Source organism: Trematomus bernacchii, unplaced genomic scaffold (assembly GCF_902827165.1).
Source record: "Trematomus bernacchii unplaced genomic scaffold, fTreBer1.1, whole genome shotgun sequence".
Classification (NCBI taxonomy): Eukaryota; Metazoa; Chordata; class Actinopteri; order Perciformes; family Nototheniidae; genus Trematomus; species Trematomus bernacchii.
This window is the reverse complement of record NW_022987720.1, coordinates 24,222,413-24,237,655: the sequence shown is the minus strand read 5'-3', so window position 1 is coordinate 24,237,655 and position 15,243 is coordinate 24,222,413. Positions and strand designations below refer to the sequence as shown.

Here is a 15,243-nt window from a genome sequence, read left to right as displayed (position 1 = left end):
GTGGAAAAAGTATTCAGATTATTTACTTTAGTAAAAGTACTAATAGCACACTGTAAAGTACAAGTAAAAGAAATGCATCGAGAGTGGTTGCATGGTTGGTATGGTTGGTATTTATGTATGATATTGAAAATGTAATTAAAGTATTAAGAGTAAAAGAACACATTGCAGGAAAAATTCAAAAGATATTTAAAAAATATTCAAAAGCAAAAGCAGCAAATCTTCACATGGAGAAGCAGGAACTGTGAAAACACGTCTAAACCAGAATCACTCACTGTCAATGGTAAATACATCCGTAAAATAAATGTATAGGAGTTAAAAGTATTTAAAAAAACATGCAAATCAAGATTTTATTTCTGCCTCATCCGTCACACAGTGTTTCATTCTCTGATACACTTTACGGAGAGATTCTGGATGCACCTGGAGTTGAACATGTGAAGGACAAGCTCAGTGATAAAACCCCACATGGGAGAACTAACAATGATTAACTATGGCCTCTCTCAGTCAAACTTTGCACTGTGCTTACCCACAATTCCTGGAGTTGTTGGTTGTTCTTCACGTTGGGAGAAACACAACTCTGCAGGGCTGTAGGATTATCTTGTGAGTACAGCGATAAATAGAAAGTAGTATACTTGTCAAGATAGGGAGTAAGGTCAAAAACAGACATGTTGGTGAAGGATTTTAACTTTTTGTTTCAGCAGAGGACATGGCAACCAGTTCTCCCTCCCAAAGGATCGGAGTTGTAGGATACGGACATCTAGGTGTGAACTCCCCCTCTCAATCTCATACATCTTTATGAGTCTTTTGCTCAGTTATATTCATGCCTTTCAATATTGTATCATGTGTGTTCTTCAGGGCAGTACCTGGTGGAGAGGATCCTTAAAGATGGAGCTCCTCTCGGTCTCACGCTGGCTTTTGTTTGGAACAGGAATTCTGACAAGCTCAAAGGCTTAGTTCCTGATGAACTCATACTCGGTGACCTATCATCCTTTGCAGACAGGTGCGAACATACACAACATGGATATGAAACCATACACAGAACACCACTTGTAACGTGTTTGTATGATCTCTTTGCTAGCAGAAGAAATCCAACTAATACCCTATGACATGTTTTGAAAATACTTATTTAAAATGTGTGTTTTACAGGCGATGTGATGTGATTGTAGAGGTGTGCCATCCTCAGATAGTGAAGGATTTGGGGATTCAGTTCCTGGCTCAGTCTCATTTGTTGGTAAGATTTTTCTGTTTGTGCGGGAGATGTGATAGTTGCAAAAGCATTTTCAGATTTACAGACCATTTTTGGAAGCTTATTTTACACACTTTCTCACACAAGTTTGAACAATTAATCACATCTTCTTTTGTACATGTATTTCTCCTTCTCTCAGGTGGGCTCTCCCTCTGCCCTCTCAGATCCTGATCTCAACCAGAAGCTGCGTCAGGCGGCTCAGCTGCATGGTAGGACACTTTACGTCCCTAGTGGTGCATTATGGGGAGGCCAGGACATCCAGAGGCTGAATGACAGTGGAGGCTTGAAGGTAAAACAGGTGTGGAGTTTGTGGTGCAAGGAGATGTAGGCTTGTTCTGACAAAACAATGTGTCCTCCTAACTTGTTTTCAGGCTTTGTTCATAAGAATGTCCAAACATCCATCCTGCTTCCGGCTGACAGGAGACGTCCTCTCTGATTGGACGGAGGGAGAGGGCAGGCGTGTCTTGTTCAGAGGCTCAGTGGCAGAGTTGTGTCCACTTGCTCCAAACAATGTAAACACCATGGCAGCAGCAGCAGTGGCAGCAGGGACACTCGGCTTTACTGGGGTTCAGGGAGAGATAGTGTCCGACACAGCGTACGTCTTTTCTACATTTACCTGATGCAGACTATCTTGATGCTCTACTTGACTTGTCATCCCTCTTCCTGCCTCCAGGTTAAGTGACTTCCATGTGGTGGAGGTGGAGGTGACTGGGCCAGCTGGTTTCTCAGTGCACACAGTGAGGAGGAACCCAGCCAAACTGGGAGCTGTAACCGGCAGCGCAACATACAACTCCTTCTGGAATAGTTTACTAGGTGAGTCCAACATGGTCTGATCGTTTACTTCAGTGGAAATACCAATCCAAAAACACAGTGACATTTTTTGGAATAGATATTGATAATAGTGATGAATTAATCCATCACTATACTGATGTACCTACAGTATATGAAGATGGACACGTTTTACTGATATACTTTATATGTCGGTACATTAGTACAGAGGTTCCAACCAGGAAAACAAAAGACTCACATGTAAAACTTGTACATTTGGCTATTCAAATAAATAGTACTTGACTTGACTCAACATAAAAAAAAGCAAGAAAAGAGCTGTTCAATGTATATGTAAAGAAAGAAGTTCTGCTACCAGAATTGCAAACATTTTCTCTTACAAAGAAATCAACTTCAAGCAACAAAACTACTTTTTGTAAGGGGTGACAAGCACAAAGTGTTTGATCTTCAACAAAATATTTCATAAATATATGAGATCCAACAATTAACTACAGCTGTCTGTTAAATGAATCCGTTAAGTAAAAAGAACAATATTTCAGGGGTAGTTTAATGAAACCACTATGTCTCCTGTTTGAGTCTGGCCTGAGGCTTCTTAAAAATAAAAATCTCCCACTCCTTCATTTCCTGATGTTTTTCTACTATATGTGATACCGAGGCATCTAATGCTGAATAACAAACCTTAGCAATGTACAGCAGTTCCCTCTGAAATACCGTATAGTAGAAGTATAAAGCTGCATTAAATGCAAAACAAGTACCTTAAAACTGTACTTGAGTAAATGTACTTTCTCAGAATACTGTTGAAAACAATGCCATAATGTCGTAAAATAACTTTAGGTCATAAGTACAGAAAATATCCTGAGTTTGTGTGTGTGCAAGTAATGTGAGTAGTGATCAATCCTATTTTTAACCCTTATTATGATTTGTTCTCTCACAGTTTGCAAGGGTCACGGTGGCCGAGTCTACTTGTGCTGAAGCAGAGGAGAGCTCGACATCCCCACAGAAAGAAGATCCACATGAATCAGCGGAGTCACTGGATCAATATGTTACTGAGAACTTCAAAACCCACAGACCCTCATAATTTGTGTTCCAATAAACGGCATGCATACAAGAAAAGAAGAGCCAGTGATCTTTTGTAAAACACTAACAGGTATATGTTTATTTCAACTTTATTATTAGTTCATCTTGTGCAAGATTGTAACAAATGATACATCTCTTACAGGGAGCGTACGCCTGGTAAAACCTTCTTCTTCCTTCTTCCATTGAAGACACAATTCTCAGCCTTTTCTTATGACCTGACAACATTGTTACTTTCCGTCCCTTTTTTCCTCCCCGTCTCATCTCTTTACCGTCACAAATAAATACTTGTCAAACATAGGCAAACCCCGGAGTGATCCACACAAGCACACACAAACAGATAAGAGGAGTGTAAGGTTGTTCATCCGTGATCGTCACTGAAAGGCTGTGATACAATAAGGCGGGAAGAAAATTAAAACACACCATATCCTCAAAATTACAAGAACATCTTTTGTTTTCTGACATTATTGGTTGCTGTGTGTGTGTGTGTGTGTGTGTGTGTGTGTGTGTGTTTTGCATTTTATTTCCATTCCAAGGCATTTGAAAGATAGATGCTACACTGTGCTGTCCACTGAATTCTCACTGACACCGTCTTTACAAGAGCGATTGTTTAACCAGGAAAATAGCTTTGATTTTGTACAGATGATAATTTGGTTGCAAGGAGGATTAGGATATTTTCCCCACTCTAAACCATTATTAAATCAAGTATAAAAACCCCTACTTCGGCTCAAAATAGTTAACCTTTCAATGTTTTTTGACCTACAGTATGTTATCCAGTGTTAGTACACTATAAAATCCAGCAATCCTGATTAGTTTCCTTGTTGAGCCGTCGTTTAGCCCTTTCTAGCTGCTGCACTTCCACAAAGCTAACCGATGGTTGCACTGCTGGTGTGACTGAAGCAATACCAAAAACATACCAAACGAACATATATTTGTCTAAAATCTCTGAGGTACGAACAGGTTGGGACAGTGATGCTATTTTTCACAACAAGTCGATATTGAATTCAACACTCGCATTCACACAACTGCATACATTTATGAAATACATGAGGACTTTTTTTTCACTAGTGAAGTTTTGCATGTATGCGTATGTATGTATGAGTGTGTGTTTGTGTGTCTCAGTTTTCATCATCGTCACCATTGCCGTTTCCATTGGCCCCCAGGGGAGAGGTTTTGTTTTTGAACGGCAGGGCGTAGGGCTGGCGGATGTTCTTGCGGTCCTTTTCTGCCTCCATATCTTCGTCGTAGCGCTCCTCTTCATCGTTGTCCTCCGCCTCGCTGTGGTGGGGGGAGGAGTGGCGGGACAGAGCTGGAGACGGAGGCACAGAGGCGGGTCGCGGGTAACTGAAACCTGAGGTCTGGGGACGAGAACCAAAAGGCTTCAGAATCACAATCAGAGGGTGGAGTGTGAAGATTTCACCTTGAATTCATAAATCACATGACTTACGGAGGTGGGCTCAGTAGGTTCATACATGTAGGTGTCAGGGAACGCTTTAGCCAGGGCCATGTGACGGGCGGATATGTAATACTGGAGCAGGAAACAAGAAAATACATTAATTCATCTTGAAGTTATCACACAGACAAAATGAGTCCTTGGGGTTTGTTTTCTCACCCTGCCGAGGTATTTCCAGTCCAGGAGTTCGCTGAGGCGCTCGGTGCGGTTCCTCTGGATGATCCGCTGGCGTCTGCTCTGCTTGCAGAACTGAAACAGGAAGGACGTGAGCTGGTTACACGACTCGTCGACCCCCCGATACCGCCGGTCCAGGATGTAAATACCTGCAGAAAAAAACAGCATGATGTGGAAAAATATGTGTTATCCCATGGTTTCTTTTTAAAAGACAAACTTTGAGTATGTAACAGATTGAATATAAGAAACGCACCATATGCTGAGGGGTCTGCTATGTGCTCCTCCATGAAACAGCCGAAGCCTGACAGGTTGGTGGAGATTGATGGGATTCCCATCACCGTGCACTCGGCTGAAGGTGACAGAAACAATAATGCCCATATTAGCATGTTTATTGTTTACAAGTCTTATTTTATTGGAGATTTTAGAAAAAATAAGGCATTCAATATAATGCAAAATAACAACAATTAAACAACCTGTTATAAATACATGTCGGGACAACATTAAAACAAATGATCTGCTATGCTGTTATCTTGGATAAGGACATATACATCTCATTGGATAAGGAGATATATAGTTTTATAAACAAGGAAAAACAAATATAGAAAAACTTTAACCTTAATATAAAAAAATAATTCCTTATCACCTTAAAAAATAATTTAAAATAATAATTCCTTATCACCTTAAAAAATTGGTTACAGAATAAACTAAGTACAAAAAGAAAAACGGTGTGCCAAGAGTAGTAAAGCTAGTAGAGCATTAGCCAATAGCCATTTACACTCACACCTATCACATAACTATATTTACCATCACAAATTCTCACACCCCTAATGCTTAACTAAAACAAGGGAAGAAAATCTGATTAAGCCCCAATATTTGCTAAACCTGATTAAGATGTTAATATTATACAATAAGGCTACACCCATAAATCCACATTGTCAGCATGCAGGAGGCGTACCTGGAGTGTAGCCCCAAGGCTCGTAGTAAGAGGGGAAGACGCCGAGGTGGCAGCCTCTTACAAACTCCTCATAATCCATAGGAAGAAGAGGAGAGGTGGACGAGAGGAACTCTGGATGGAAGATAATCTGAAGGAGGGAGAAGACGTTAAGTATCAGGATTAACTTTAGCAGTAACAGTAATAGTCTGGGATGATGAAGCTCAAATCAAATGTGTGTGAAATGTAGATGTACACTATTAGATATAATTGATTATTAGTTGTCTAGGATTAAGCTAAGTGTTCTTACTTGCCTGCATCTTGGGTGACACGTACAAAAGTAAGAAAAAAGCTTTTTTTGTGGCTCTTTAGGCCATTTAAGGTCTTTTGACAGCTGATTTTACCTTGACACGGTCGGCAGCGCTGTTGAAAAGGCCGATACGGCGCACACAGTTGAGGATGGGGTCGCTGCTGTCCTCCAGCATGTTATGAGTGCAGACTGGAGGCTGGCACTGTCTCTGAGTCGCGAAGATGGCCCGTTTCATTATAGTGAAGTCCTCTTTGTCAATGATCTTCTGCACATCGGGCAGCTGCCCACTGATAAAAACAGCTTGTTTTAGACTTGCAGGAAATGTGTTAAATGGTTACAATAGCATATTTTCTTTGAAAGAGGATAGTACACCAGGATGTTTCAACGATGTCTACACAAAGCTTCTGGATTTTGTTTTGTTACTAGACTTTTTTATCAAGTGTATTTTTTCTAAATCTTTCCACACATTTCATTTGATGATGTTATAAGGCTCAATGTACACAAGGGGGCTTCAAAGTGGAGCTTGTCCCAATGATGTTTGTGTTTTCAAGTAGAAAGTTCTTGTAATAATTGGCTGCAGGTACACTCTGGCTGCACTTGGCCACAACATCCTCCAACTTTTAGTTTGGTCACACCTTATCACACTTAATCACAACAGCTGCGGTCGAAGCAGCCTTTGCAGCCTGAGACATAAATGACAGCTTGCCTTCAGGCCGCACTTTGTCACGCCCAAGTGTGAATTAGGCATACGAAAGGTAATTTCTCATAATAAATGTGCCACGAAGGAGCCTGAAAGTAGTCAACTTACACTAGAAGTGATTCATAAAGTTTCTTTCCAAAACGTTCCTTCACAGTCTGAGCTGTATCCCTGTTAGGGACAAACAAAAGGAGAATACATTTAATAAGACAACAAGAAGTCAATGAGTATAGCAATTCCAATACACACTTGACACAATATCAATCACTATGTTGAATATACTGTAAGAAGAAACCTCACCAGAGCTGTTTCCTGACTGCTTGGCCCTTCAGTGTCTCAACATTGAAGTTGTTTGTCCGTGCTGGCATGATGAAGAACGCAATGACGGTCACGTCACTGTGATTGACCTGCAACAGGCAGAACATACAGGAATATGAGGTTAAACTCTCACAACTAAGATTTGAACATTTCACACACACGCATGTACGTAAACAGCTGAATACAATCACACACACACACTTACCCTCAGCAGATAGTTGAGTCTGGCTAACGCTTCCAAGAAGATGTCGGCTCCTTTGTTGGAGAACTCATACCGTCCAGCAATGAAGAGGAACAAACACTTGTCCAGGTTGAAGTCAAGGTGCCTGATGGTCAAACACAAACCAAGATCTGTCACAAGAGCTGGATTATTACAATGTTTTCTTTATCCTAATTGCCTAAAAATAACTATATTCTTTGGAGTTTGATCTTTCTCTTTCTTACACAAAGAAAAAGAGCATTTAACTAGCAGGCATTGCATTCCGTTGCTCAGTTTGAAATGTGCTGTTAATGTTGTCTGACCCGTAGAAATGTCCCCTGACGAACTCCTGGATCCGATGCTTGCTCTGAGCGTGAAGGTTTTGAAACTCGTGTACAGCTGAGAACTTCTTTACGTTGAGCCCGTTGGGAGTGATAATGTCTGTGTGCGATGGAAAACATAAGGACATTAAATGCAAAACATAAATGCAGAGAAACCAGTCAGACTTAAGTTTGCTAATAATAATGATGAAACCTTAGGTAAGAAAGTAGTGAGAAATACATCATATCCCCGTCCTGTACGACCCGTTTGTCCGACCATATTTCACACTTCAATTCACCTCCACACACCTGGTTTCCTCATGAGCAGGTACTCTGCCTCGACGGCAGTGATCTGTGATACAGTGGTGAAGACATGTGCACAGTGAGCGGCCGACCGCTCCAAACAGTAGCGGTGGTAGATCTGTCTATCGCCGGCCTCCTTGTCCACGTTAAACTGAACGAGACACAAAAAGGAGAGAGAGAGTGCAATCAAGCAAACAGTTGGTAGAATATCTGTCTGATAATGCATGTTTTTCTGATTGTTATGATTTGGGGTTTGTAACAAAGGTATACACGGTTACACACGTACATCTGCAAGTTTGTTATAGAAGTCCACATTGCCAGCACACAGGTATCTTCCTAGCAGAGTGGCGTGGGTGGTGAAGATGGTGGCGACGGGCAGCTGTCTGTGTCGGCACAAAATCAGACCCAGACCTGCCAACCATTCATGGAAATGAGCAACGATGTGTGGAGGCTCCTCACTCTGGGCTGCATACTGCGATACAGGAGAAAACAGGGTTATTATGGACTATGCACATCTACACCAACATGCATTCAAGCGTATACCTCATGGTTGCTTCAAGTATGGAAGCCCTGAGAGGGAAAAAGGGGTTTGTTGTTCATTTTTCACGAAAATATGCTAAAGCACACCACTACCCGATGTTTGAAAATAGACTAAAAACATCCATTCTTAAATTCTTTGTACACTCTAAATACAGTACTGTTAATGTGGGTTAGCAAATAGAGTGCATGAAGAAATTCAAACTCACCTAGAAGAAAACATTAATGCTTTTAGTGCACTTTAGCCTCTTGTGGCCAAAGTGAATATTACAAAAACACACAACAAAATATTTTTCAAAAATATAAAAATTAAGTAAATTAGGAGGATTATCCTGCCTGTTTTTTTGTCATAAGTAACAAATTATATAGTAGAGAAAACGATTTAGATCAGATTTTTTTCTCCCTTGCCTCTCAGGGCTTCTTAAACCATTTCAAGCTTTTCAAGGACCAACAGATAACTTATCCTCTCTGCACATAAACACGCAGTATACTGCCTTTTCTTTTGACGCGACAAAGCTACAAAATGTTACATTCAATGTGCATAAAAATGTTCTCGATTGACAGTTCTATTCCTGCTGACCTCTCCCAGAAGCCAGGCCGTCAGGAAGCCAAACAGCACGGCGTCGTTAGCCTCACGATCAAACCAAGGCACGCCGATGTCACAAAGCTCCCACAACTCGCTCTTCCAGGTGTCCAGAGACCAGGCAGAGAATGCCACATCAATCAGAACAACATAGGGACTGCCTTCAATAAGCCACCGCCCAAAGTACACCTGCAGGAAAATGGAGAAACAGGGGAAATAGAGACATTTGTATTTAATTCTTTATGCCAAACACGAATACTACGCAATCTTAGGAAACATATTCACATAAGTAACAGCAACTTATTTATTTGGTTACATGCATTAGTGAGCACCTACTTTGATCATGTTTTTCCACTAACTGAATGGTCTAGTCCTTCTTTCTCGAACATAAAAGTGCTCTATTTGTAACGGCCCGTCCACACGGCGGCGTGCGTTGAAGCTTCAACGCTTCTGCCCATTCACTTTGAATGGGGTGACGTCACGCTTTGCCGAACTGCATTGTGGTTCCGTCGCTTCGCTTTGCTCGCGTTGCTCGCTTCAAAAGTTGAGCAATGTTCAACTTTTGAAGCTTCGACGGAAGCGTCAGCCAATCAAATCATATGCCATTACGAGCTCTAGCCAATCAAACCGTGTGCTTGTGTGTCCGGGGCGGGAGATTCATCTGATTGGTTGTTGGTCGAGCTTCAGACACGCCCGCCGGCAAGCTTCAACGCACACCGCTGTGTGGACCCTGCGTAAGGCACTCATTACACTAACACATACAACCATTCCATTCATGATTAACCTTGATGATATTTTTCATGCTGAATAGCACTAAAAGTAGGGCACTTGAAGTACGACTAAACTGAAATGCAGGTTATGATTTAATGTAGAAACACAGGACTTTAATATCTTTTACGAAACTAACTGTCTGGTGCTGGTCTGTTGTGAGATTAAAGGTTGTGTGACTCAAGGTGAACCAGATAGGCTTTGTTGAAAACTCTGCACTATCTCTTTAAAAAGCACTACTAGCCTTGACCCATCATTCCACAGCACTCCCCGGGTTACACAACAAAAAGCTCTAAAAGTATCACACACACACACACACACACATACATTGATCGTCTTCTATTTCTGGAGTGTGTGGAGTGAGCGCGAGAGAGAGAGAGACACCGATACAACCACTAACCTTTGCGAGGAAATGTCACTGGGTTAAGAGACGTGGTCAACGCCTGATCTTTATATATACACAATCTATGAGTCTGAAGATGATCTCTAAAATGTTTGGTGTAATTCACATTCACATAATCCTACTATAGGTAGTAAGAATGACCTTGTCCTTCAGTGTAACGTACAGGTTTATTTCAGCAGCAGTGTTGTGTTTACGGTGCAGGTGTGGTAGTACCTTACACCCACTGGCGTTCATCTTGTCGATGGTTCTTTTCAGCACTGGGTTGGTGGGCTCGATCAGCTCCACCTGAGTGCGCACGTTGCTCTCCACGTAGGGACCCACCAGGAAATAGTTCTCCCCCCATTCCTCTGCGGTCAGACGGGCTTTGGTCTGGATGACGGTGTAGATGCCTCCAACTTTACACATGAAGCAAACGAGCCACACGTACACACACAAAGTCCAGACAAAGATATGAGATTTAACCTTGTATAAAATACGAAGCATTAAAGATCTCTCTTACAGCGTGTGTTAATAAACAAGATTAGACCAGAAAATCTGACCACAAACATACTTATTTAAAAAGTGATTTGAGATGTTTTTTATTTAGCTGCCGCTTTATCCAAGCAGCTGTCACAGGGAGGAACTAGTAAAGTGTTTTGAGTGTATAAGAGTTTCATTTTTCATTCAGTTTTTATAAATGCAAACTGTTTATTTGCATAAAAAGTGCAGATATAAATACACACGAGCAAGGACCAACCACACAGATAGACTTGCCTTTGTTAGCGACCTCCCACGCAATTTCAAAAAGGACAGCGTCCTCCAAATCAAACTCCTCGTCCCAGTCCTCCAGTCCAGACAGGGACGTGACAGAGAGGCTGCGAGCCAGCGGCATGCTGGGTAAACACAAACACCCTCTGATGAGATGGGACCACTTACATGATGGTCATTGATTGATTTTATTTACCAAGAGTCTGTAGATGTGTGAGCAATTAACACTAAGAAACAAGCCTTTTACAATGAAATGTGATTTGTTTTGTGCCCAAAGGATTACAGCTTTAACCTTGGGATACAAAAACGTTTAATTGCATGACGTTCAACCAATTGCCTGAGATGACAGTAACTGAGAGATTATTTTGAACACATTTTTAAAACACTGTAACCTTTTTGTGACTGACATTTCTGTTTACTGTCATTAACAGACTCAACATCCTATTTCTCAACACTATTATGAAACACTACTGTGATGTAAACACCACTTTTCCCAATTATTTTACCATTTTCACAATCCTTCCTGGGGAAACCCTGATGATTTCAATTGTAGTCAAACATTTTTAAATAGTGTTTCTTTTATTTAAAAATAAATCACCCTTTGGAGTATCCTGTATGTTTCAATGTTTTGTTTTGTTTTTCTGGTCACTTTATCAGCTTTACCTTTGGCTGTTATTATTGGATCCTGTGCAAACACCCAACCCTGAAGTGGTTCACTGGGTGATAGGGATTATATGTAAATATGTTTGTGTGATTGGGTTTTTTCAGGTCAAAAGGACTACTTCGCTCAACTACTGACTTAAACTACATAACACACACATACACACACAAAATGTATATTCATATATTGCAACAAAAGTTAAATTATCAGTCTCACTTTTAGCAGTGGAGACAATCAAAAGGCATAATAAGGAAAGGACTACGCTCCTGCTATAAAATGTACTAAAATACGACTTTTTTTCAGTTCTGGTGCAATCTCCTGAACACATATCAGAGTGATGTGTCAAAGGATGAAGAAAGACACAAACGAGGGCACGGATCAGGTATAAACATGATCCAGTGATTGATGATACACTACTATGAAATGTTGAAATCATGTCAAGTTGACGCATGTGGAGAAAACTCCCAAAAACTAACGGTTGTTGTTCGATTGTGTCACAGAGGAAATGCTCTTAATCCTGTAAAACAATACTATCTATATAGTGGTTTTAACATGCTCACCAGAAATTCAATCAGTGAATCTAACCAATGAGCTGATCTCAAATGTCTGAGTGATTGTCCTGAACTGATACTGATACTGATATCAGACAAAAGGGAGTTTAGACTCGAGATTAGAGTTTAGTTTAGACTCACTGACTGTCCAACATGATACAGGCCAGGACACCAATCGAAATAAAAAGTGCCATCAAATCAATGACAAACATATTGCCAAATAAACTTTTCACCATTTGTATGCATGCGTGTCATCAGATCATATCTTCAATATCCACTGCAGACATGTTTATTTTACTCTTTCTCCAACATCTAGACTCTATGTATATGCAAATACATCTGAACTTCAACAGCACACACAATATAATGCACAGTGACGCAGGGATATCCAAGTGAAGTAATGAAGTGCAAAACACGTTTTTTTATAGAGAGGGACTTTAAACGAGCCCATGAGATCAGTTGTATAGTTTAGTCTGATATGGATGGAGACACAAACAGATAAACAAACCACTGTCCTTAAACCGAGAGTAAATACCACAGTGTAAAAGCTGAACTGTTGCTCATTGCATTTCATTTTAGGGTCTCTTTGTATGGGAACCCTTACCTGCTTGGGAAGCCACACTTTATGGATGCTTTATAATGAATCACTGACACTCACATGAACATGCATTCACTATAATTATCGTCCTCATGCCCTTGTCAAAGTCATATTTTGATTTGAACTGCTCAGTGGGCCTACAGGTCTCGGGAAAGGAACATATTCAATTCAGGCTTTGTCCAAAAATCGTCCCAATGGAGGACGCACTGCTTCGGGCGATGGCTGAAGACTAGCAGGTGAAACAACATCACTATCGACCCGACTTCAGACTTTCCGGCTGAATATGCATGCTGCTGTGTGTATTTCTCACGAGCGGAGGAGCGGACGTGACAAAATGCATCTCCTGGAGCAGCGGACACGCGCAAAAGGACAGCGTCCTAGTGCGCGCCGCAGTCTGTTTTAGGAAGTATTCAGTAATTGAGAATAAAAACACGGATGTCTGCTCACCCTTCAGTTTTGTCCTAACTTCACGAAGATGATGAACACTTGGGCAGCTGTCGCAGTCAGTCCAAAAACATTAAAACCATCGGACAGTGAGAAAAAAGGGGGCGGTGGCTCTAGTTAAATGCCAGCGATCCACATTGGTTTGGTGCGTTTGCTGTCAGATTGAGGGACAGTTGCAGGAAGAAGGTTTTGGTTGGTGAATGCGCAAGATCTGCTGTGACATTATTCATGAGCTGCACTCCTATTGGCCTCAGTATCCTCTTTATCTCCGCCTCTGCACACGACGACACGGAAACTGGGCGTCTTCCTCAGCTGAAAGACGCCATTGGCTGAGCAGAGGTTAAAGGGGGATGCCGTGGTTGGTGTGAATTATCTTTCATCCATACAAAAGGGGGAGTCATGGGAAGCCAGGCAACATTTTCTTTCTAATCAGGAGGGAGAGAGTTATTTATAATGTCTTCTAAGGGTCATAGGAGCATAGTTGTGAGAATACAACGTGACTAGTGACATTAAGACACCCAACCCCTCTACATATCTCTGTGATCTATCCTGCTCTAACCCTTTACACAGGCTGCCACCTGTCTGTCTAACACAGGGGTTCCCAAAGTGGGGGCCGCCTGCCGTGTCTCGCCTTAATGAGTGAGATTGAGGAGTTGAGGATCTGTGGGGTTTGTATGTCGATGTATGGGAAACACTGTGTTATTTGTATATTACTATTATTAATAATAACGTGTGCATAGACATTTTTCAGGGGCGGACTTGCCATCTGTAGAATGCAGTTATTTTGGGGGTCAAGTTTGGGAACCCCTGGTCTAACATAGGGGTGTCCAAACTGCGGCCCGGGGGCCAAATGTGGCCCGCGGACCATTTTGAATCGGCCCTCAGCAAATTCAAAAAGTATAATGGGATATCGCCCACAAATGAAACTTGTGCTTGTCTTATATTGTACTTCTTAAATATAAATGTACAAATATATTACACAGTAGTATTCATATGTTAATAAGACCACTTTTCAAATAAATGCAATTATAGTTGGAAACATTTTCTTAGTTGATAAGAAAAAAGCCCAATGACTAACGGCCCCTACACACGGCGGCGTGCGTTGAAGCTTCAACGCTTCTGCCCATTCACTTTGAATGGGGTGACGTCACGCTTTGCCGAACTGCATTGTGGGAGCAAAGCTTCGCTTTGCTTGCGTTGCTCGCTTCAAAAGTAGAGCAATGTTCTACTTTTGAAGCTTCGACGGAAGCGTCAGCCAATCGAATCATATGCCAGTACAAGCTCTAGCCAATCAAACCGCGTGCTTGTGTGTCCGGGGCGGGAGATTCATGTGATTGGTTGTTGGTCGAGCTTCAGACACGCCCGCCGGCAAGCTTCAACGCACGCCGCCGTGTGTAGGGGCCGTTGTTTACATAACAAGCTTGAAATACACCCTTCCTATTTCTCCTTATTATAATCAATCTGAGGCTTCTGTTTTAAGGGATGAGCTGCCAACACTCACAAGCATAATTTACCTGCATTTGATTGATTTTGCTAACTTATAACTGAACTTATGAGGCAATATACCTCTAGTGAGTGGCCCTTCGATACAGCCCTTTGTATATTTTTCTGTATGTGGCCCTCAATTAAAAAAGTTTGGACACCCCTGGTCCAACACCTTCACCATTTATAGGCTGGACCACAGGTATATTAGTCATGATAGAGTGGGCCTGTGATTTATGACTTTTGAGTTTTGTAAAGACCTGCACAGCTGAGGTGTCACTGAGCAAAGCATTATCATCTGTTGGTCTGCGGTGACCTCTGACTAGGGTTGCAAAGGGGCGGAAAGTTTCCGGTAAATTTCCGGAAAGTTTCCATGGAAAGTTAAGCTGGGGAATTTTGGAAATATTTGATGCAAAATTAAACAAAAAAACATGACATTTCAACAGATTTTTTTTTAAGTAGAACAGAACACGTTTTTATTATTTTATTGAACAATTATTTGTTTCATTGAAGAACAAAAACAGGAATGTTGAGTTAAATGTTACTCATCCCCCCCAACCCCACTCATTAAAAAATGAACAAAAATGCACCCCCCATCCAAAAATCCCCACAAAGTCCCATTCAAATGTTAAATGAAAAGAGCCCTTAAACATGCAAATCG

At 41.4% G+C, this 15,243-nt stretch overlaps 2 protein-coding genes across 2 annotated transcripts; one reads left to right on the top strand and one right to left on the bottom strand.

Moving 5' to 3' along the window:
• The first annotated feature begins 553 nt into the window (after window positions 1-553).
• On the top strand, window positions 554-3,142 carry aspdh (aspartate dehydrogenase domain containing). The gene is made up of 8 exons (XM_034142662.1): window positions 554-597; window positions 696-758; window positions 853-997; window positions 1,144-1,228; window positions 1,383-1,532; window positions 1,615-1,838; window positions 1,917-2,056; window positions 2,964-3,142. The coding sequence occupies exons 2-8, from the start codon at window positions 704-706 to the stop codon at window positions 2,999-3,001; spliced, it is 837 nt and encodes a 278-aa protein (XP_033998553.1). The 5' UTR covers window positions 554-597; window positions 696-703; the 3' UTR covers window positions 3,002-3,142.
• A 13-nt stretch (window positions 3,143-3,155) lies between these two features.
• gys1 (glycogen synthase 1 (muscle)) lies at window positions 3,156-13,267 on the bottom strand. The gene is made up of 16 exons (XM_034142661.1): window positions 13,104-13,267; window positions 10,853-10,971; window positions 10,313-10,494; window positions 8,926-9,117; window positions 8,095-8,280; window positions 7,815-7,959; window positions 7,509-7,626; window positions 7,192-7,312; window positions 6,969-7,075; window positions 6,780-6,839; window positions 6,066-6,258; window positions 5,686-5,812; window positions 4,984-5,079; window positions 4,716-4,879; window positions 4,551-4,631; window positions 3,156-4,461 (listed from the first exon to the last, which is right to left on the bottom strand). Exons 2-16 carry the CDS (start codon window positions 10,968-10,970, stop codon window positions 4,222-4,224), a joined length of 2,130 nt encoding a protein of 709 aa, XP_033998552.1. The 5' UTR covers window position 10,971; window positions 13,104-13,267; the 3' UTR covers window positions 3,156-4,221.
• Window positions 13,268-15,243: the final 1,976 nt, after the last annotated feature.

Bases quoted from the DNA above. Each gene is read 5' to 3' on its own strand.
- aspdh (XM_034142662.1), top strand. From the start codon at position 704: ATGGCAACCAGTTCTCCCTCCCAAAGGATCGGAGTTGTAGGATACGGA. The intron at 759-852 runs GTGTGAACTCCC...TGTGTTCTTCAG, and splicing joins TGTAGGATACGGACATCTAG to GGCAGTACCTGGTGGAGAGG. The intron at 1,839-1,916 runs GTACGTCTTTTC...TCCTGCCTCCAG, and splicing joins GAGATAGTGTCCGACACAGC to GTTAAGTGACTTCCATGTGG.
- gys1 (XM_034142661.1), bottom strand. From the start codon at position 10,970: ATGCCGCTGGCTCGCAGCCTCTCTGTCACGTCCCTGTCTGGACTGGAG. The intron at 7,960-8,094 runs GTACGTGTGTAA...TGTCTCGTTCAG, and splicing joins TCTATAACAAACTTGCAGAT to TTTAACGTGGACAAGGAGGC. The intron at 6,259-6,779 runs GTAAGTTGACTA...TGTTTTTATCAG, and splicing joins CTTTATGAATCACTTCTAGT to TGGGCAGCTGCCCGATGTGC.